Consider the following 23,000-nt stretch of genomic DNA (forward strand, 5'->3'; position numbering starts at 1 on the left):
AAAATCACTTACCATAACCATAGCTAAAAGCAAGACCTAGGACTTTATGCTGACACTTGACACAGGGCAGATTCCATCCATGCTTGCTACTCTAATAAAATAAATATTATGTTATTTTTCAGATTTAGAATATCTTTTCTGTAGGATAAGTAAGACAAGCTACTAATATTTCACATGATAAGCTGAGGGGGGAAAATGCTTTCTCTTGAAAATATGGTACTATCTTTTGTCATGTTTCCATTGGAAGAAACACACGTTTTGAATTCTTGAATGGGCAAAACACATTTAACCACTTGCTTTCAAGGAAAAGAAGGCACAAGAATTGGCTCAAATAACCATTAGAAAAAGCCTGTCTGCTGTGCTTGCTCTCCACAGATTCATGTCATTTCCACAGACAAGCTATGCCATCAGCCGCAACAGAAAAGAGTCTGCTGTCATCTGGGCTCAGGGCAAGATGCAGGACTCTTCCTTTGTGACCTGTAAAATAAAATATGTACAAGAAAAAGGAAAGATACATAACAATTTTACAATGATTGTGCCAGTCACTTTTGCCATCCACACTACAGTTTGTTCCACTTCTAGTGCAGCAGTAAAACTTGCTGCAGAGGATATCAGAAGCTTGTATTACTGTAATGGAAGAGGTCATGTTCGTTAATCAAATCATGAAAGAATAGTTGTGCGAGGAACCGTTTAAAGTCATTGTAAAAGTCTGGTAAAACTTTAACCGTAAAGTTTCTACAATGTGAACAGGTGTAGTTGGCTAAGGTGCTTATAAGAGGTACAATAGGTTGCACAAGAGCTGATAAGAGCCAACAGAAGAGTTCATGAGCAGGCCACTAGAGGAAGACTACTGACTCCATCCCAGTGACCACCCTACGACCACCAGGAGGCAGAAGAAGACCCCCTAGTAACAAGACGGGCACATGCGCAGAGTGCACCAGGGAGCGATGCACCCAACCGATAAGGACTGTATAAAAGGACTCTGATATGGGGAGGGGGGGGGGTCACGCGCCGTTGGTGGAGCAGAGTCTCCCGGCCGCCCAGCGCTGTTTTGCTTATTTGCTGCTTGCTTAATAAATTTGATCTATGAGTCACTTAAATTGGCTTGTGAACTTTATCACAGCAACTTATAACAATTTGGTGCCGTGACTCGGATACAGGTAGATTTGGTATTGGATTCCCAGACTAGGGGGTCGCCTCATCTGCGGATGGCCCTGGTGTGGGAAATTCCCTTGCCAAACTCTGTATTCCGAACCCCTTCCAAATTCGGCAAATAAGCAAATAAACCTGCAGTACCCCGTAATTTTTGTACACAAAGATCCGAACAAAGACTCTGGATTAGGTAAGTATTTGCGTGGTTCCGTTCGGTCGATGTGGTTACCTATAGCATATTCTTACATTAAGAAAGAGTTGAACGCTTTTTTTTTTTTTTGGGAGACCAGGCTTCAACTGCCAGGACTGCACCACACTGAGAAGACATTTCTGTCAAAGAACATAGAACCTGAACTCTTGATTCTCCATGCACTTAAAACATCATTCATCTCTGTTCGGCAGTGTGTCTCACTGCTGAGCTTTCCCATCTGGCTGCACACGCCTTGCAGACAGTTTTGCAGATGATCCAAAAATACCAAGAGAGTATCTCCAGTTGCTCAGTTCTTGCTGTTAAAGATATCTTTTATCAGTGTTCCCACTAAATAATTTATTGGAGTTGTACTATGAGTTTGTCTGCAGTTGTAGCAAACTTTGGGATCTAAACACTCAAGGCTAGAAGCTAGCCTAGTCTAGCAGCACAGTGAATGTACAAAACTCATTAACCTAGTTATAGAAGAATCTCCTTCAGCAGAAGCAACTGAATTTGAACTGAAGGTAGAAAGAGGCTAGTACTAAACTGACACCTGTATTTACCTCACTGCTCTGACATAGATTTCCCATCATCTAGCATGACGTCAACGCTAAGCAAACCCATGAGGTTTTTAGGCACGTGGGGACATGAGAAATTAGAAGCCTTTTTACTCTAAGCTACTGGACACCTTGTCTGGTTGGTTAAGTTAATGGCACTCATGTGGCTGAGCTAGTCACTCAGGGGGAAAAAAGAAACTTCTGAGACATAGTGTCTCTCATCTAAAACAGACCAGATGAACCACATCCTTAAAGATTAAGCATGAAGGCATGAAGGAAGTCTTGAATAACCAATGCGAACGCAGGTTGGTTATTCATCATCTATACTTGAATTCTCCGTGAACACAAAGGGATAGTGTTACTCTAGTTCAGAATAATTTTATGAGGATGAGCACATAAGAAATTGTAAAACCTTCTGAAACCATGCTGCAATACACCTCTGGTCTTCCTGAGATAATGTTGTGATACACAGCACGGTTGCAGAAGGTTTTACAGTTCAATGTGTTTATCCTCATAAAACTAACTTATTAAGTTATTGAAGATCAAGATCACATTCAGATATTTTTTAATGTAATTATATCTTTTGTTCACCTGTATGTTTACTTTGATCTACCACTTTCCTGAGGGGAGGGCATTTACATCCAAAATTAATGGTTTTTTCCAGTAAACTACTCCAATAGTTCTATCAGAAGTATGTCGATAGGTACCTCAAAGACTCAGTGCTCTAAAAAGGATACCGTCTTTCAGTTGTTAATCCTATTCTGAACATGGTCAATAATAGGCAACCCCAGCTACTAAATTACTTAATAATAGCTGATGGTGCATCATTGTTTGTTGAAGTCTTCAGCATTTTACAGGAGGATTAAATGAGATTCAGTTATGATTCATCTGTTCATTTCTTTGGATGTAAAACTGATGTGGTTAAGGCTGGCTGAGGATGACCTAGAACCATCTCACAGTCATCCATCACAGTATTTTTTCTGAACGTATTTTGATACAGTCACAATTTCTTCCAACATTTAATTGCTTTTAATAAGGTATTAAGAGTCTTCATAACCAAGAATATATCTGTATAACAACTATGTGGTCTTTTTGAACATGAAAATTAGCTTCTTTTGCAGATAAGTAAACTGAATAGGAAATAGGATGAAAAGTAACCCACCAGCTTCACCGAATTACCAATCCCTTTGACTTATATGGTAAATATTTTACATCACAAGCTATTCTCAAAGGTAAGACTAAACCTAAGTTTCATTTCACATAGTATATTCAAGACTGACAGTGATTTGAGAAACCTCAAGCTACAGTAGTTAAGACTAATGATTATGTCACTTTCCAAATCATTTCTTAGATCATCACAGCACATTACCTTAAGAGCTGTACATAATGAAGAGGAGGAAGGAAGGAAGGAAAAGCAACACAGATATGCAGCATTACACAAGGATAATGAGTAACCTGATCCACATACTCCTCTGCTGCCCTTTCTATTCCATTCGTGTTTGTTTTGACTCTCTTGTGATTTCCTATTACAGCCCTGTGTTGAAGGCAAGTCCCTGGTTCCACCCAAGTCCCTGGTTCCAAGGACAGCACCCCAGTACAACTACGATTTAATAAATCAGGAATTTCACAAATGCCTTCAAATGTACCAATAGGTATAAAACATATTTGTAAATATCAGCTGTCAGATTAAAAATCAAAACTTCTTTGACCATATCTTGTCAGTGAGTGTGAAAAAACAACCATACTTGGGAAAATGTGCAAATTATTTCTTATTTTCCTCTAGCTTTGGACACTCCTAATGGGTCACTTCAGTTGACACTGAAACAAGTAAAATTTAACGGATAGGAGTGACAGCAAGCACCAGAAACAAGAAGGCTGGATATAGCAAGGAACTTTTATGTGTAGTGTAGCCTTACATGGACCAACACTGAGCTGCAAGGAAACTTCACTTTCCTGTAGCTGTCATTAAAATTCAGACAGCTCTAAATAACACATGGAGATTATTTAAAATATCATTTGGAAGCTGGTTCATTCTCCCTGGTGTGATGAGCTGCAAAACCAAAGAACACATCCAGTTTGTGTATCTAGAAGGCCATTAGCCTAGAATATATAGGAAGCACACTCAATCCAGGCCTAATAAGCCTTAGAAAGAAGCAGAAATCCACATCCTGCACCTGACATGGCCTTGGAAATAACAGGATAGAATCTCATCATTAAAACCAAGGAATTTTACAGAAGCAACTTATACTATTACCTTCATACATTAACCTTTAAAATACCATGATTCATGGTATGAATAATGTGCATATGAATGAACGTGTGTAGGCAGAGGGAGAATGTGTAGGTAACTGCTCTTTTAATGCTTTTAACTGAGAGACAGATAGTTAAATGAAACAGGTAAAGCTATTAACTAAAATACTTGCCGTAGAGTTCTGATGAATTGGTAAGCTTAGGATACTTCCATATTTTCATCTGATTTCCAGGAAGTCCTTGACCAGTCATCAGTTCACCATTGTTGGGTAACCAAAGCAAGGAACAAATCTATTGCAATTTAAAATTTCAGTTTAGTTTTCAGAAAGGGTCAGCATATAGCATTCATGAGGTTTGAAATGTTATCTACAATGTTTAACAAGCTGCTGAGAAATAGTGCCACTATTGGCACTATCCTAAACTACTTGTTTAGGATTGTTTCATTCCTTGCAACACTTCAAAGTACAATTTTCTTATTGTCCTATCTAAATGTGGTAAGAGTCAATCAGTATAAAACCAAAGCCTTTCAAACACATCTTCAGCTAAGCTGTTCCACTAAAATCAAGTTATGCTGCTTTACTCCAGATTAGAATCTGTTCCTCTGCCTCCTAATATTCAGACTCCAGAGATGGATGTTTGCCCTCTGACTCTTCTCACCCCAACACTCTGGGAATTTTCTCTTCCCCACAACATTCTCTTCATACCAAGAGTTTTGGCCAAAACTATTATTGACAATAAGGAAAAGATGATGAGAAGTGTCTGGCTGTGAGACCACCTCCTCTTCAATCATTTCTGCATGGAGACAGAAATGGTGAATGAGAAACAACAAACTTCTGAGTCCAATCACATACTGCAGTACCAAATGTAGCACAACTGCATATCCAGAGAAAATCCCGCTGTTCCTCTGACTGCATAACCACCCTCAAAGTCAGTGGGAGTTTGCCAAATGAGCACAGCTACATAAGAAGAGAATAGCCTAAGTATGCAGACATTTCATCATTTCACCTGAGAATCTGTAGCTGCAGTTTGGATGACTTTCTCACGATTTATGTCCCAGACACGTAAAATCCCATCTTTCATTCCACCTCCTGTAGCAAGGACTTTGGACTGCCAAGGACACCAGTTTATAGCCTAAAAAAAAAAAAAAACCTGAGATGCCAGAACAGACTATGAGGTTAGCTGAGAAAACAGAGTGTTTTTGCTTAAAAGTCTAGTTCAAAAAATGAACTGCAACAAGCACCCAGAATGTACACACACAGCAAGGTATGATCCCAAAACTCTAACTGCTGCTTCCCTTACCATTGCTTCATTACAGTCTACACTGTTCTACATATGTTCATAAACCTCCAGCTTCTCTGCTCAAAGGCCATAGACTCACACCCAGTACCAGAAGAACCCAGCAGGTTAGAGTCTTACTGCATAAGCCAAGCCATCACATAATCATAGAATCTTAGGACCATAGAACGGTTTATGTTGGAAGTGATCTTAAAGATCATCTATTTCTAGCCTTAGCAATGCGACTGACAGATCTTACAAGAGAATTAGTTTCTTTGGATATGATTCGAGAATGTGCCTAAACTCTACCCAAACTCTACCTGAAGAAAAGCTGCTAAGAACTGGGTTCCATATGTTTCAATAAGCTCCTCTAACCCTTTAACCTCAGCCAGACTCAGATTCTTTTGGGAAGATAAGACGCTCACAAATGCTGGACTTCCCTGCTTCTTATTGCTAATACTTGTTCTCTCCCACACAGACAGGAACTTCATAAAGACGAGGAATCTTACATTGTCTCATTTCCAGTTTCCTACTCCAGATTATTTGCTACCAGCACTCACAAAAAAAAAAAAAATATGGGCAGGGAGGCAAAAGAAAGCTCTTATTTAAATTAATTGCAGAATTTTCAGAAACTTTAAAAACTGAATGACCTTGTTTGTTAACTTTTAAGTATTGAACCACCAAACTTTCTGTGCAAGGCAGAGAGACAGAGAAGGCTGTAAATTTTATTTCTATTTGTCATTATATTTACTAATGCAATAAAATTTCCTAATCAAAGCCCTAGAAAACTTATCTGTGACTTGGAATGAAGAGAGATGGTCTTGAAATTAACAGCATCAGGACAGGTATTAGTGAGAAAAATCCCCTACCTGTCCACATCAACAATGTGATTCCATAAGAGCAAGTAAAGAAAAGCTGACATTCCTTCTATACCTTAACTGCTGAGGAATGAGGTATGGTTTTCAGTGGCTGTGACTGCAATTTCACACCGGGGTCACTAGGCCAGATATTCAATATACCATCACTGGACCCACTTGCCAGCAACTGGTTGGCTAGTGACCATTTGAGGCTGCAAATGCTTTGCTTGTTTTGACAAAGAGTTCCAACATGGTGCTGAGCAATCCGAACATCATGGTGATGAATAGATCCTAGTCGTGAACCACTGTAGATTAGAAAAGATAGCATGGGTTTAATGTTAAAGAAGACAAGCTATCATCACACTGATGTTTCTTCAGTGGTTTCAGAAGTAACATCAGAGTGAAATGTATCTGCAGAACAATAGTATTTCATAGAATCATTACAGTTGGAAAAGACCTTTAAAATCACTGAGTCCAACCACTTACCTAACACTGCCAAGCCCATCACTAAACTAAACTGTGTACCTCAGCACCTCATCTATGCATGTTTTGAATATCTCTAGGGATGGTGATTCCAGTACCTCCCTGGACAGCTCATTCCTGTGCTTATTAACACGCTTGGTGAAAAAGTTCTTCCTAATGTCAAATCTAAACCTCTCCTGGTGCAACTCGAGCCCATTTCCTTGTGTTCTGTCATTCATTGCTAGAGAGATCAACACCCTCTCACTAAAACTCTCCTTTAGGTAGCTGTAAACAGTGACCACATTGCCTGTCAGCCCCCTCTCCTCTAGGCTCAATAACCCAAACTCCCTCAGCCACTCCTCATACGACTTGTTCTCTAGACCCTTTACCAGCTGCATCGCCTGACTCTGGATAGGCTTTCAGTAAAAGGAAACACAAACCAACTATCAAAATTACATTCTTGACTGTAGAGGTGTCTGACAACAGAAAGGAGCCAAGCAGGTGCTCAGTGTGTCACGGTTTTCATTTCCCTGAAGATATTTTGTGTTGTATGCCACTAATCTGCACCCTGTTCAACTGTCAAGCTATTTAAGGTAAACTATTTCCTGTTCTTCACGAAAAATCATTTTGCAAGATAATTTTGCCAAGGCCAGATATGACTCTACACCCAACAAAGCGGCAGTGTAAAACTGCATTGCCCTGGGAAAGGGCTCACTGGCAAGTAACAGTGTGTTCCTTGGTCCTGTCTCTTCCTTTGTCTCCTTTCTCTCTGCCTGTTCCAGGCTGAAAAGAAAATCTGCATTTTGACACTGTTACATCAATTGCCTCTTAGGAAATGGATACATGGTTCACAGCCAGCACTGCAGGACAAAGAAAAAGAATACCATGCCAGGGAGCATAGCTACTGTTACCATTTAGCTCCCAGACATGAGTTTTACACATCAATAGTAGAGTTGAACTGAAAATATTGAAAATACCTTGTAGTGCATTTTCAAAGAGCTTCCTGCTGGAAAGTCACACTTCCAATTACTATGATGACACTGAAAAAAATCACCAAGTTCAATACCATCTTTCCAAGTATCTGAGAAACAGATATCTGACGTTACTGCAATATACTAATTTAAGGCAATACTTACTGGAGACTTTCCCATACCGGCTCTTAAAAGATTTTTCAGACGTGAGTTGAGTGATTTGGAAGTTCTAAAAATGCTTACCAAAAAATGACTGTTTGCAAGAAATATCATGTTATTGTGATTGTATTATGGACTTGACAAACTCTTAAGTTCACAAAAGCATGAAAGATTCCAACCAAGCAGTGCCCCAGTGAATATTAAGCACATCTTTATGGAAAGTATATATGAAAACACATGGGAGCACTGCATCACATGCAAAGGCATCATAATTTGCCTCCTGAAGATTTATACAGATTTTTCCTACTAAGAAATTGACTTGCCAGTGTGGTCACATTAAGGGTTTCAGTAATTCTACTGGTATTAACAGGAAGGAACTAGGCTCCTGAGAATTCTGGCTGAAAGAACATTTCTCCACTTGGTATAAAAAGAAATCAGAGTTATTTGCTTTTGACATAGACAATGGCATCTATTTTTCTAAAGACAAATAGAAGCTAACGAAATTTTGTGACAGGTTAACTTATTTACAAGTTCATGGTGATATGTTGTTGGACTGTTTATCCACAAGAATAGTATGTAATCCCAAAGTATCAATTGTCCACAGTGAAGAATTTTACTTTAAGAATGATGTGTTTAGTTTACTAACAATGAATATTAACTCCACATCTTTTTTTTTCTAGTTATATGGACATTCTAACTATTAATGTTAGAATGAACTGTTCAGTTTCAAACCTAGCAAGAGAAATAAATGCTGTCTCAACATTTGTGTCAAACATAACTGTAGTTCATGCTGAATTTGACCTGAGAGATCAAACTGAGATCATCTAAATTTGATCAGAGAGATCATCTGAATCTGATCAGAAAGATGTGTAATTGAAGTTTCTATTATTTTCACTCCTTTGGCCAAGGTGAAACTGAAATTAATGTTTACTGTAATAAGGTTATGCTATTTGACATGGGCAAGATGTTCCAGCTGCATCCTTGTAATTTAACCCACTCAGCATACCTGCACCAGCAACAGCACTTTATTAACTGATTGTTCAGCTGATATCCTTGTAACTCTCCACATAGCAGACCTCATGAAATCAACAGCCAGAGCATCTTCTGAAATCAAAATTACCTCTAGTGTTCCTATCCAGAGATACTAGCTTTGTTTTGAGTTTAATAATAAAGTCAGTCCACCCCTGCTATTATTTCTGCATTTTAGTAAAACAGAAGACTATCATAAGATTTTAAAATCAAAGAAGCATCCATAATAAACAGGTCTCCCTTAAGGTGGGAGTCAAAAATCTGAAACAGAAACTGGAAGGAAAAAGGAAAAAAAAACCACAAAAGACTACACTTGATCTTTCTCATCTGAGTCCTCATATTGAAATGATCCCTAAATAAAAATATTCCCCAATTATAAAATTCACTCTTGGCAAAGTCAAGGTCAGCCACTTCAGTTTTCTTTGGGTTGTGGAGAGCAATGAGCTGGCCTTCCCTTGTAAATACACAGCTAGAGAGATGAGCAGTCCTTAACAGCTGTGTTTCACTGTGCATCTAAAAAGATAAACACAGCCGTGATATCAATGGAGAGGCAGTCTAAGCTACATGCCCTCTCCTCAGCACCAGGCAGGCTATGATTTTTGTAGTCCAGACCCACTGGAGACAACATCATTTCAAGCTCAGGCTTTGAGCAAAACTAGAGCCACGGCCTCCACAACCTAGTGAAATTTTGCAGGTAGTGACAGTTTCCTGCGAAGAGAGTAAGAAACAGAGTAGAGAGGCAGGCTAAATCCCCTTTGGCTGCTTTCCTGATGCAGAGTAAATCTGCATATATTTTCTGAGATAGCTGATAAGTAGAGAGACAAGATAAATCACCTTTGAGTACAGCCAGAGAAAACAGTCAAAATGAATGGTACATTTATCTAAGTAAAAGCAGCAGGATTCTTTGTGAGAATACACTATACCACTCACCTGCTCAGAATATAATGATTCCAGCTCAGAGCTCCAACTACAGAGAGGTGACCAAACATATTTCTCAATCTCTTTTTGGTTTCAATGTCCCAGAGCTGCCAATCCAAAACAAACAAAAAATACTAATTTATCAACAAAAAGACAGAAAGTATTTATTGTCTTCCTTTATCTGCAAGTAAGCCACTCCCTAGCTCTGATTTGACATAGAGACAACCTCAAGCTTATTAATTTCACAAGTAGGACAAGAAGGAGCATTTCCAGTTTTTGGCATGTAGATTAGTGATGAAATCAGACAGGACTGAAAGCAATGCATATCTCTGAGTTTCAAGTTATTTATTTACATGTCAGTATTTGGAAGCCCATACTTGAAAGCACTGGCTTTCGGTACATTCAGATTGCTGACTCCAGAAGGTAGGTCCCCATATCGTCTAGCATCTCAGTCAAAGGCCTCCCAAAAAAGAATCTTTACATAACAGGACTGTCCTGCAAAGCAGGCTAGAGGTAAATGTATAATCAGACTGAAGTCAAATTCTCATGTGTGAATCTACAGAGTTTTCAAGGCACTGAATACAAGAGTGACCTTAGCAAGAGAGATACAAGACAAAAATAGCCTATGCTGAGTAAAATTATTTAATGGAGGAGTCCCTGTTACTGTTGTAAACAAGAAAATCTGATCGTCTCTGGACAACTGAACCATTAAGTCAGCCATCAGCTTTTCAATGGCTTTGAAAGCTCCATTAAATGTAGATAACACTGTATATCACTAAGCCATTGAATAACTTGCAGCATGATACAGGGAAGAGCTATATCGTCTCCAGTAGAGTTCTTCTACAGTTTAGCAAATCTTCTTCATTTGTTTCCTTAAAAAAAAACAGCATGAAATTGTCTTGTGGCCACTTTAGCTAAATACAGAGATAGATTAAAAAAGCAAATTAACTAGTACTTGCACTTCTCCATCACTGGTGCCAATTGCAAGGCAAGTTCCTTCTTTTATCCAAGCCAGAGATGAAATGTATTTGTAACTGGAATTCAAATCAATGCTTTCAACAGCTTGAAGACTGCTTCCATTCCAGACGCATGCAGCAGGTCCTACAGCTAGAGCAATGAGATTTTCAAGGCTCCAGTCCAGTATGTTAAGATCTAGAAAAAAAGGTACTAAAAATTACTGCAAAAAAAAGTTGTAAGTAATAGGATGGGGTGAGGAGGAGTATGGCTTGCAGGGGAGAGGCTTTTTATTTTTTTTCAGCTATGGAAAAACTTAAAGAGAATGCTTCTATGAAATCATTACTAGCAAAATTCCTCCTACATGAAGGAGAGTAGCCCTAACAAGCCAAGGTCTTCATAAGTCTAATGTCCACTAACTGGTGTGTTTGCACATATATTTGCATATATGTTTGCAAAAATGCAGAAAGAATTAGGGAAATTTAGCTCCTTACCTTCAGAGTCCATTTAGCAAGCATATGACAGAAACACTGTTTCCAGTGCTTCTGATGCTGGGCACAATGCACTTGCAGATCCTGGCAGACCAAGTCACTACTGCAATTGGCTTCAAAGCAGTCTGCTACATCAGGTAGGCCAGAGGAAGTTGGTATATCACATCTAATACCAAGCCAGGACATTTTCCCTTGTCAAGGGAAACTCTCAGCTGTCCACTTAGGATAGCTTAAAAGTCATTTTGCATCATTGCTGAAGAACAGAACATTGGTACCATATGCCAAGTGTGACATCATATTTTGGTAACTAAAATCACTCTGAAGTACAGCTGAGCTCATCAGTCAGCTATTTGACTACAGTCCTGGCACTGGCAGCCAGAAATTACTTCCCAGTACTTCTGTTAATGCTGTTAGTCTAGGGTTATATCTTGTACAAAACCACTGTAAATCATACAAACAAACTTACATCTTGTTCACAGATATACATGAACATTTGCAAGAATATGTTCAAAAAATCTCCACAGGGACAATTACAAATATTCAGAGTTGTTCATTAGACCTTACAAAGTGTTAAAACATGTATTTGCTGCTGTACACCAGAGATTCACATATGTTCATGTATAACCTCTGCATGTTTAATTTTTGCATCACCAAAGACATAAGAAGGTATCTATCATGCACATCATATCTATCATGCACATCATAAACTATGTCACTGATTTCTCCAAAAAGAAGAGATTTCAAAGCATGCTCTGTGAAGTTGCTGCTCTGTTGACTGGCTGATAGATATCCAATGCTGACAGCTGAAATATATCACTTAGTTAAGAAGATGGTAATATACTTAATTAAGGATATTGGTTTGTTTAGAAAGTTGTACTGAGATGTAGAGCTGAAGGGAAGTGCATGAGAGTTAGCTAGTCTAGGGTCTACTCAGTCCTGTGTCCATCCTAGGACAGGCTGTTTCCAAAGATATATCCTTGTAAACATGTATCAATGCATCTGACCTGCAAAGATTCCATTTTAAGTGAAAGGGACACGCCTTTGTCATTTTTCTTGAAACATACATAAGAATTCTCAGTCTCTACAGAAACCACCACACAAGAGAAATTAACTTACAGTAATCATCACGCAAGTCAGTAACCTGAAGCCTCACATCTGGCTCCAAGGGTGTGGAAGATTTCACTGTGGTAATAGTTCTAAACTCATTCTGGGTCCCCCTTTGGCATCCTGTATTTGGAGATTCATCACACAAAAATCAGCAATGCAAAACACCACTAGTTTTTCACAGGCCTAAGCATTTCACATTGTCTATGTATTTGCCTCTTCATGGTCCAGAGGAGGCCAGAAGGGTCTAATTTGCCCTGGGTAGGCTCAAAACACTAGACACAGTAAACTAAGTGCAAGCCACCTTTTATCAGCTCTTTCAAATCCCATAGATTTAATCAGCTATAAAGAGAACAAGGTTCACTATCTTTTGTTTAAATTGTACCAAAGATCAACACAGACCATGTTTATTTTTGTCTTTTTCAACTTAGTTATCTGTCAAAACTTAGTAGCAAAATGTTTCATACGAGCCCTCCCACTTCAAAATCCCCTCATACAGCAATTAACTTTTTTGCTTTCTGGTGTTAATTTCCCACCAAAAGATCTCCCCCATCAATATCTAACCACAGGAAAAGGGTGCACACGCACTTTGATCACAGCACACTGAGCTTGTGACAACAGATAAAAAAGAAACAAAAGGAAATAAAAGCATGGGCAAAAAAGAGTCATCTTTGTGGTTATTGTCTATATTATTCTGTAAGGACTTCACAGAAAAAAAAAAAAAACCAAACAGATCACCAGCACTATGGATCATTTAATGCTTATTTTTTATGTGTAAGAAAGTATCTTGCTGTAACATGCACAGGAGACAGCTGGAGATTCATGTTTCTGCACTTTTTCTGCATTTTTTCTCTGTTTTCTGCACTTATCTCTATTTTTTTTCTTATTCTCCAGAGAGGAGTATTAACAAGTATGAAAAAGTTCAGGGGCAGAAGACCTTACTTATCTGTACAACTAACCTTCTCTTTTAAAAAAAAAAAAAAAAAAAAAACAACTCTGACAAACTTTTTGTACTCTCTGTCTTAAATACATACATAAACATCCAATATGGAAGTCCAGTGACAAACTGTAGAGAATTTAGTTCACATTGTCCTTTCACACTCAGTCCTGAATCTTCCTCTCTAACCCAAAATTCGTTTCTGCCAGACAACAAACGTTTCCCCTCTTAGCTGTGGTACCTCCTCTCTCTCCAAATAAAAACTGGAGATGAGGAACTACCAGGCCACAGTGGTTTTCTTCTGTACCTAAAATTTTGTGGTTAAAAGATCAAGCAGGCTTACAGGAAAAACCTCCTCAGACTTGCCTAATGGGATATGTAACACTGCCTTCTAACCCTGAAAAAGTCCAATATCACTGAAATGAGACTTCAGCGTACAGAGAGAGTTGTTTCTAACATCTAGATTTGGTTATCTTTTTGAAAACTTTACCAGAACTTTCTGAACTCAATCAAGTAAGATAATTCAGGAAAATTATAGCAATTGTGATAGTTGGATGAATGGTAACATTTCTGAAACACTGTGAAAAATGTTTTTCTTCATCAACAATGGTAGTTGGTATTGAGCAGTGAAATACAAAGGTTGAACTCATCTCTGTAACTCATTTCAGGTCTCTCTTCTCTAATGAGTAATTCATCTACCCCCAGTTCATACCAATCACACTTTCATGTCTATTCACCTACTTCATCAAGACATGAATCACAGAGTTATAGAATCGTATGTGCATAACAAGCTTTTTAATTAATTGAGATTAAGATTCATTATAACATTTTGCATTATTTTGTCAAAGTACTAGCAGATATCACTGACTTTTGATAAAATTTCAGCTCTCCTGTGCCTGAGTCACTTCTCAAAATTCGATTCAGGAAGTGGTAAGTAGTCAGTACTGTCACACTAGGACCACACGATCAACAACTATGTGGGTGGAATAAAACTCAATATTTCTGATACCTATTATTTGTTTGCCATCAAGAAAAAAAGCACTGTTACTAATCCTTATACTGTTGCTATTGAGTGCTCTGAAATGTGTCTTATTTGCATGGAGAAGAGAAACAAAGGAATATATAAATCTATCATATAGCCCCAAACTTAGTCTACAGAAGCTAAACTCCAGATTTATAAAGAAACAGTTTCTAACTGTTTTTATAAGAGCATGAATCAGGCCCTGACTGGCAGGAACATATCATACACAGGAATAACGAGATAGCCAAAAGAAATCACCTGTCCAAGACAGAATACAACAAAATATTGGTCTGATACTGAATGAACTGCCTTATACTCAAATAACTCTGGGCATATCTGTATTATTTCACAGGTTAGCTTCTCACATCACATCTGTTTTCCAGTTGCCTGACAATTCACACTCCTTTGTGCTCATTCATTCCTAGGATCTCTTTTGAAGCAAATTAACCAACTCCTCCACAGATGAAACCAGAGGCAGTGCTAGGGACAGTTTGTTCCAGCTACCTTTCCCTATAGGTTGGAACAAGAACACCCCATCATTTCTGCATGCCTTGCACTCCTATGTACCCAACAGCCCATATGATACATCTGCAGTACAACAGTTCTGAGGTTGAAAAGATAAAAGACAATTAATGTTTTAAGGCCACCAATGTGTCAGATGGGGCCCAAAGTAGAGCCAAGTGAAATACTATCTCTTCAAAAGCAGTGGGAACTCTAGAAATAGCTCCAAGCAGTATAGGTCTCAGTCACTATGTATTAAGCTGCAACACTTACCGGAACAGTTTCATGCCCTTGTTTTTCCAATGTAGATGCAGCCTGCATCAGTGTGCATGAGAGTATTTGCTATATTAGAACATACCTTTCCAGACACAATTGGTATTTCCACAGATTTTAACATCGCTGCTTTCTGCAATGCTATATGCAACCTCTTGGACCCTCAGAAGCTGAGAAGGAAATTTCTGCTGAAACATTTAAAGAAAACACAAATGAATGAAGAAGTTTGTTGAAAAATCCATTAAGAAACATGGATAACACATCACTAATCAAGGGGCTCAACATTTGTTACATTAAAGCTTCAAAACAACTTGTCTCTTGGATGGGACATCAGTAACAAATACAGAATATCAGTGTCCAAATCACACGCTCTAACTTGAGCCACCACTTTTCCTTCCATAGAATGCCAATTCACTGCTAATGATCACATAAACATCAACAAAACTTCCAACTTGGCAGTGGAGGAGGACCCAGGTCTGTATATCTGTAGAAATTCTCACAGGTCACCTGACAAATTTTAGTTCCCTCTTACACTTTTCTGATTGGCATTTAGGCTACTTTTACCAGCATACAATGCTATGTTTCCTGAATGCAGACAGTAAGTTGTATGTCTCAGACTTGGTCCATGAGGGAAGATAAATTTTGTGATGCATACACTGCAAGGTCACTGAGTCCAGCATGACACCTACAGGATGTCAGAGTGTTCTCTCAGAGCCACAGATCCTGGACACCATGATTCTTAAACCAGTATTACAAAATGAAACTGAAAATATATATATAAGATGTCTCAGAGCAAGAAGGTATTTTTAATTACATTATCATTTGCTTGTTGGGGAAATGAAGAGGAGGATAAAGAAACAACATGGGAGATTTGAATTATGTTTCTAACCTTTTTGAAAAAAATTAGCCTAGGCCTTTAGCCAAGACTCAGGCAAAGGCTCGTAACAGCTCACAGAGGATATGAATCTCTTCACCAAGCCCTAGTAATAATACATTTCTTCATAAGCTTCACTGAGCTGAATGCTCTGATGCCAGTTGTCTGTTTGGTCTCTAATTCTTCATTTACAGTCAGGTGGAAACGCAGCTGATGTTTTAACCAACCACTTAAGATTAGTATGTTCTTCTTTCAATGTCTGTGAAACCTAACACTCCAAGCATGCCCAGTGTTACTCTTCCTCAAAATCCTTTGCAAACATGACAAGAAATGTCTTACAAAAACACTAGTGGAAAAAAAGTGTTCCTCCTTTATAAATCCCAGCTGTTCTACAGCAGGCCTTCAGCTTTGATAGGCACTTTCTGTATGATTTATATAGACAACCTGCCAGAGAGCTAATCAGATTACTTGGATCTGTGTCCCTGTAAAATAAGTGCAAACATCTCTATGGAAAACCTACAGTGTATATGAAGAAGTACTTTTTTGGCCCACAAAGAGACCACATATGTTCATTGGAACCTGAGAAGATTTTATTTTCAATGCATCCCATCCCTTTATGCTACCAGGTAGCACAAATAAAATAGTCATTAATTATTATATACAAGTAGATTAGTAGATTTTCATACAGTTTTAGCCAGGATTGACTTAACAAATTATTTAAGAAAGAACTTGGGGTTTGGCCATCCCACACTGTTATCTAAAAGACCCCCACATCACAGTTCTAGGAAATAGTTGTGAACTTTGATGTAGACCTCCGAAAATCTAACTCAACTCCTGCTTGTAGACTACACTGTAACTCCAGCTATGTCACTTCGCTGTAGAAGTGAAAGACTGACAAATGGTCCATACTGGAACCAGTACAGTTTAATATCTTTATCAATGACACAGTGGGATCGAGTTTTGCACTACCAGCAAAAATTATGAGGTTCAACAAGGCCAAGTGCAAGGTCCTACACATGTGTTGGGGCAGTCCCAAGCATAAATACAAGCTGAGCAGAGAATGGATTGAGAGCAGCCCTGTGGCAGACCTGAGGGCATGAAACGTTAACATGAGCTGGCAACAAGCACTTACAGCTCAAAAAGCCAACCCTGACCTGGGCTGCATCAAAAACAGCATGGTCAGCATGCTGAGTGAGGGGATTCTGCCCCTCTACTCCACTCTGGTGAGACCTCACGTGGAGTACTGCATCCAGCTGTGGAGTCCTCAACAAAAGGAGGACACAGGCCTGTTGCCACAAGTCCAGGGCCACAAAAATGATCAATCAGAGGGCTGGAGCAGCACTGCTGTAAGGACAGGATGAGATAGTTGGGGCTGTTCAGCCTGGTGAAGGCTCCAGAGAACACTTACTACAGCCTCTCAGTACTTAAAGGGGGGCTACAGGAAAGAAGGGGACAAGCTTTTTAATCTCCTGTTGCAAGAGGACAGGAGTAATGTTTTTCAACTGACTTTTAATGTTTAACTAGATACAGGGAAAAAATTTTTTAAGATGAGATGGGTGAGGAACTAGAACAGGTTGCCCAGTGAGGTGGTAGATGCCCTATCCCTGGAAACATTCAAGGTCAGGTTGGGCAGGGCTCTCAACAACTTGATGTAATTGAAGATGTCTCTGTTCTCTGCAGGGGAGTTGGACTACATGACCTTTAAAGGTCCCTTCACTGGATGACTAAGACTGAAGACAATGTTACATGTACTCATCTTTAAAAAGTTATATTTCTCTGCAGGGTACATTCAACTAAGATTACTAAACCCATTGAGTTGTGTATTTTAACAATTCTAAAATTCACAGACTAACCAATGAGACCATGGAGTGAGGTAAGAAAGAAGAAAACACTTGTTGAACAGAAGATTTTTCAGACTATTTTGCCTATTTAGAGAGGAAAGTGATTGCCCTGAGGACCAGGTTTCCCAGAATGATGTAAAAACACAGTCATTTCCCAACATCCAAAGACCTTCAACAGTGCAATTATTTCAACTACACCTGCCTCGACAGTACCTCCTTCTCTTAGTTCAGTATCCTCACTGAAACTTCTCAATAATATTAAGAACTATAAACCACACAGGCAATGACATCGACTATACATCTCTGAAGCATACATACTGAACAGTTATTGTCAAAAAAGTAATTGCCTGAGAACAGCTACCAAGATCTTTAGTACTGACATTGCAACTGGTGCAATGAAGAAACAGAGAGCACAAGAAAGACTGTGGTCACTGACTAAAAGTTTATAACTTTATATGAAGAGTTACAATTAGATAGCACTACAATAGAAAGGTATTTGAGTGTAATGTTATGCTAACAACTTTTACTAATACAGACAAGTATCACCATGCTTCACACGAGAAGTCATTTTGGAAGAAGTTAGTGAACAGAAGTAGGTGGGTGGCTGGAGCACAGGTTTATTTAAGATGACCAAAAAGCAACAGATAATGCTTAAAGAGATAAAAGGGGGGAAAAAAAAAAAAAGTATGTTAAGTGTCCACTAGAAAAAATGTACAGTAATAGAAAATAACAAATGCAAAGTGATCTGAAGTCTTTGTTTCATGTTAGGTAGATCTCATATGTTCTTTCATTCTTGGCTAAGAATCTGACCTTGTATTGCTGTGACCAAAAAAAAAATACTCTCAGAGAGCTACTTTTCAGCAAATTTTTCATAGCACCACATTCTGTCCACATGACAAAACAAACATCCTGCAGAACAGAAGAAATTATCTTCTTCACATGATGGTTATTAAAGAAAGTGGAAACCTGAGTCATTCACGCTTTTCATGTGTCTTTTTTACGTTTTCCCTTAGAGGTAGCAAACACATCTCAAGAGTTTCATTAGCTTAGTTTCAATTTTAGTTTGCAGAACAAGAGCCTCAAGGACAGTGAGAGAAGCTGAATCAAATAAATAATCAAGCAATTTCTCCTCACATTTCACTAGCAGACATTTCCTAAATTGATCTCCTCATGTTGCTGATCTCCATGTGAACGAGGTAGTATTCACAGAACAGACTCCAAGCCAAATTTAAGGAAACAAAACACATTTGGAAAGCAAACACATTACCTGTGCACCTAAATTCTACATTACTCACCTGCTTCCTTTCCACTTCATCTTTCCTGTTATTCCTCTCTGCAGCATGACTGCTAGGCAGAGTCACAACATTCATGTTGGAGAGTTTCTTAGACACCTGAGGTGCCACTGGAAAAACAATTTCAACAGAAACAACTCCTTTAAAAACATACACATGGATATTTGTTAGCACTTTTCAGAATAGCATTGACTTTGTAGCAGCAGTACTCTAAAAGCACATCTGACCCATTAAGCAGGACAATGCAAATACTGACATTTGAACCAGTCACCCTGCTTTCCTTTTGTCAGTGAAAACAGACATCTCTACAGCACTATTCATCTTATCCTAAATGAGATGTCTAAAAAATGTCAGATTGATCATTCTCTTGAAAAAAGTGCCTGTTCACTACTGCAGCTCATATCCTTCCTGCCTTAGACTTACTGATTGGTTACATAGGATCCTACCCCAAAGGAAACCAATGTCTATTTTCCCAGAACCATACAGGCTTTCTCCACTGCTAGTAGAAACAGCATGCAGGATTTTCTGTTCTAGAAATTGATGTAGGGAAGACTTTAACTTGTTTTAGAACCTGAGTTCCCTAGAGTTGGGCACGTATTATTCCACAGCTCTCATATTCTGCTTAGCAGAAGATAGAATTGCACTTTCTGACCAACAGCCATGGCATCATACAAACACATCCTGAACACTCATCAGCATCTTTTATTTGCTCTCTATAGATTTAAATTATCAATCATGAAATAAGCCATGTTTAGTTTCCTAGATCTTTCAAGAAGCTTTCTCGTACATGCAGCATGTAAACCCTTCCCTGTTTCCCCCAAGCACTGCTGGAAGTCATAGAGTTCAAAGGCTCGTTTAACGTTTCATCATCTCCCTCTGTTGATGACTGAGAGAAACAGCCTTCCCTAGAGTCAGCTCTGAGTGATCTGTGGTCTGAAAGCACCCGAGATAAGTTTTTTCCTAAAGTGGGCTTAGTGAATGTCTCTTGGCTGCTGTCCCTTTTCTTTGTCGGTATCAGATGCCTTATGTGTTGGAGGAGACACAGTCACTACCAGAGGGAAAGCGATCTCCTTCAGAGAGTGAACACTGCACCACATCCAGGTATGCAAACTGGTCCAAGTTGGCTGTCAGGAGGTTGTGGGTGTCAGGAGATTGGAACATTCCTTTTTTCTATAGCAGCTAGCAACAGGACAAGCGGTAATGGGATGAAGCTGGAACACAAAAAGTTCCATTTAAATATAAGAAAAAACTATTTCACTGTGAGGGTGAGGGAGCAGTGGAACAGGCTGCCCAGACAGGTTGTGGAGTCTCCTTCCTTGGAGATCTTCAAGACCCACCTGGACATGTTCCTATGTGACCTGATCTAGGTTGACCTGCTTCTGCAGGGGGGTTGGACTAGATGATCTCTAAAAGTCCCTTCCAACTCTACCGTTTCATGATTCTAATTTCTGCAGCTGGGGCCAGGTGTGCCATAGCTGTAAGGCAAAGAAGCCAAAGGAAGAAAAGGAGAGGAGCCTGCAGCAACAAAGCTTGTGCACTGTAACTTACGCCCATCTCAGTACAGCCTCGGTCATCCTGTGCACTGCTGACAGGAGCCTTGGGCCCAGCTTTCCTCTCAGGGATGCAATGTACTGCTGCAGGGATGAGTCCGGCCCTGAGGCTGGCCCTGCGGCTACAAGGCCTGGGGAAGCTGCACGGACTGCCACACCTTGTACGCCGTGCGTGAGTCCGTCCGCAGCGTGAAAACGTTGCCTGCATCCCGCCTGACCTGTAGCCTCGGCAGTTGGGCCGATGAGCTTCGGCTCCGCGTGCAGCTGCTGCCATCTTGTGACCATAGGGCTGCTCGCCACCGGAGTCCGAGCCGCCAGCTTCCGCTCGATGGACGTCTTAAATCGGGAATACGTGATCCTCCCCGACCCCGGAGCCTGCGCAAGTGAAAGGAAACAAACACTAAATTCAGCCTTGGCTTCACACCATTCCGTCCCTTCACATTGCTTTATGTTTTCCTTTGCTATGCTGCTTGTGCTCAGTCCACCTCAGAGCCACAGGTCATGGAAATGGACATTGGGCTGAGGATGGCTCCAGCAGTCAGATACCTAGATGGAGAAAGAGTGAGGGGAAAAACAAAGCCCTCAAAAACAAAACCCCAAAAACACAGAAAAAAACAAATGTTTCTGGTCACATAACTATCCCTGAACCAGCTGTCATACAGAAAGCCTGTGGGGCAGGGAAATAAAAAAAAACCCACCTTTGTGTCACCTCACACACTTGGCTAAGGCTCTGGCCTTTGAAAAGCACAAGGAATCTTCAGATATTCCAGCCTAGGCTCATGGGTCAGGTCTTTCCTGAGAGCAGGGCATTTGGGCAAACCTACCTGTTGGTTGTCTGGAAATAGGCTGGTTTTCTGATTTTCACTTGAGAGAGGACTTTGGATCTCTCTGATTTCTGAATCTTCTCACCACCACTGCAGCTTGCTCACATTATTACTTTTAATGTTATCTTACACTTTTTAATATATAAAGCATACTAAATAAAGGCTAAATTTCAGATTCACGTTTCTTACTTTCAAATTCATTCATAGATGAAATTGTGTCAGGAAAACATAAAACATAAGAATGCATCAAAATTTGAAATGCAAGAGTCTAGAGAACAGTGAACAAATATTTTGGTTTTCAGTTTTAGAGCACTATTTTAGGTGAAAGTAACAACAGTAAGGAAGCACAGCAAGCATAGTCTTTGAGCTCTTTGCAAGTACTCCACTAAGTATTTTTAACATGTTAAGTCTTGTATCTTCTTTTAAACTTCTGAAATAATATTTAGACGCAAATTACAAGCTGTTGAGATGTAACTTAGAGGCCAGGATCTTACATGGATTTTCTGAAATCAAGCACATTCAAACTTGCTTTTGAAGTCAGCATTAGTTACTTGTGCTTGCTTTGTTCATTTCAGCACAGAAGTCTATGCCTTTCCTGTCCCCACCACCAAAACACATCTCCAAGCCTCACTGCCAGCAGAGATCAAGCTTCTGAGAGCACAGGAAACACTCATATAAATACTACAATTTCACAGTATTTCCCAAGCATCTCTCTGGTAGAATGATGTGAAAGTCTCTATATAGTCTTGTTAAACAAAATGAACATAGATTTTAAACATTATAGAAATGGTTGAACATATCCCTATGCTATTTTATAAATCAAGTATTGGTTAGCTGATATCAAAGTCACTGAAAAGCAACAGACAACCAAATTCCAAGTTTCATCTTCAGAAAGACTGATTCTGTTTTCATTCTTTAAAATATAGACTCTAAGTGCAGCAAAAACTCAGAGTGATAACAAAAACAACTGAGAGAGATCACTTCAGTGCTGGTTTGAGCCAGGAGGAAAATAAAGTTAGCCAAGACTGACAAGCCACAAGGATTGAAAGAAAAATAACAATTCAAAAAAAGCCCAAGAACAGAAATGTGGAGAACAAAACAAAATCATGAAAGCTGAGAGGAAGAGACAGAATAGCAAATGGACAGAAAAAGGAAAGAACTAAGCAAAGGAAGATATGAAGAAAGATAGAGAAAATTTTAGGTTTTTCCATAACTGAGTTGTAGCCAACTTCATGTTGAAGTACCTTCAGAAACAAAGAGCAACAGGCTCTTAACTCCAGTCAGCAAATAAGCACTATGCAGCCACTTGCTTATTCCTCTCCATTCCAAGTGAGATGGGGAAGAGAATCAGAAAAAAAAAAGGAAAACTTGTGCAGTGAGAGATCAGTGTAGTAACCAAACTAACCTAAACTAAATACAAATTTAAATAATAATATTAATGAAAAGTAATGCAACAGAAAGAAAAAGAAAATCCAAGAAAAGACAAGTGATGCCCAATGCAATTGCCCACCACCCGCT

At 39.3% G+C, this 23,000-nt stretch overlaps 1 protein-coding gene across 1 annotated transcript; it reads right to left on the bottom strand.

Moving 5' to 3' along the window:
* Positions 1–229: 229 nt before the first annotated feature.
* Positions 230–21,683, bottom strand: CDC20B (cell division cycle 20B). Its single transcript, XM_062018823.1, is given in 11 exon segments — positions 230–477; positions 4,323–4,440; positions 5,155–5,280; positions 6,358–6,586; positions 9,833–9,927; positions 10,776–10,972; positions 12,382–12,492; positions 15,187–15,286; positions 19,112–19,218; positions 20,817–21,033; positions 21,672–21,683. Coding segments are annotated over 11 exon segments (1,560 nt in total).
* Positions 21,684–23,000: the final 1,317 nt, after the last annotated feature.

This window comes from Colius striatus, chromosome Z (genome assembly GCF_028858725.1).
Source record: "Colius striatus isolate bColStr4 chromosome Z, bColStr4.1.hap1, whole genome shotgun sequence".
In the NCBI taxonomy this organism is placed as follows: domain Eukaryota; kingdom Metazoa; phylum Chordata; class Aves; order Coliiformes; family Coliidae; genus Colius; species Colius striatus.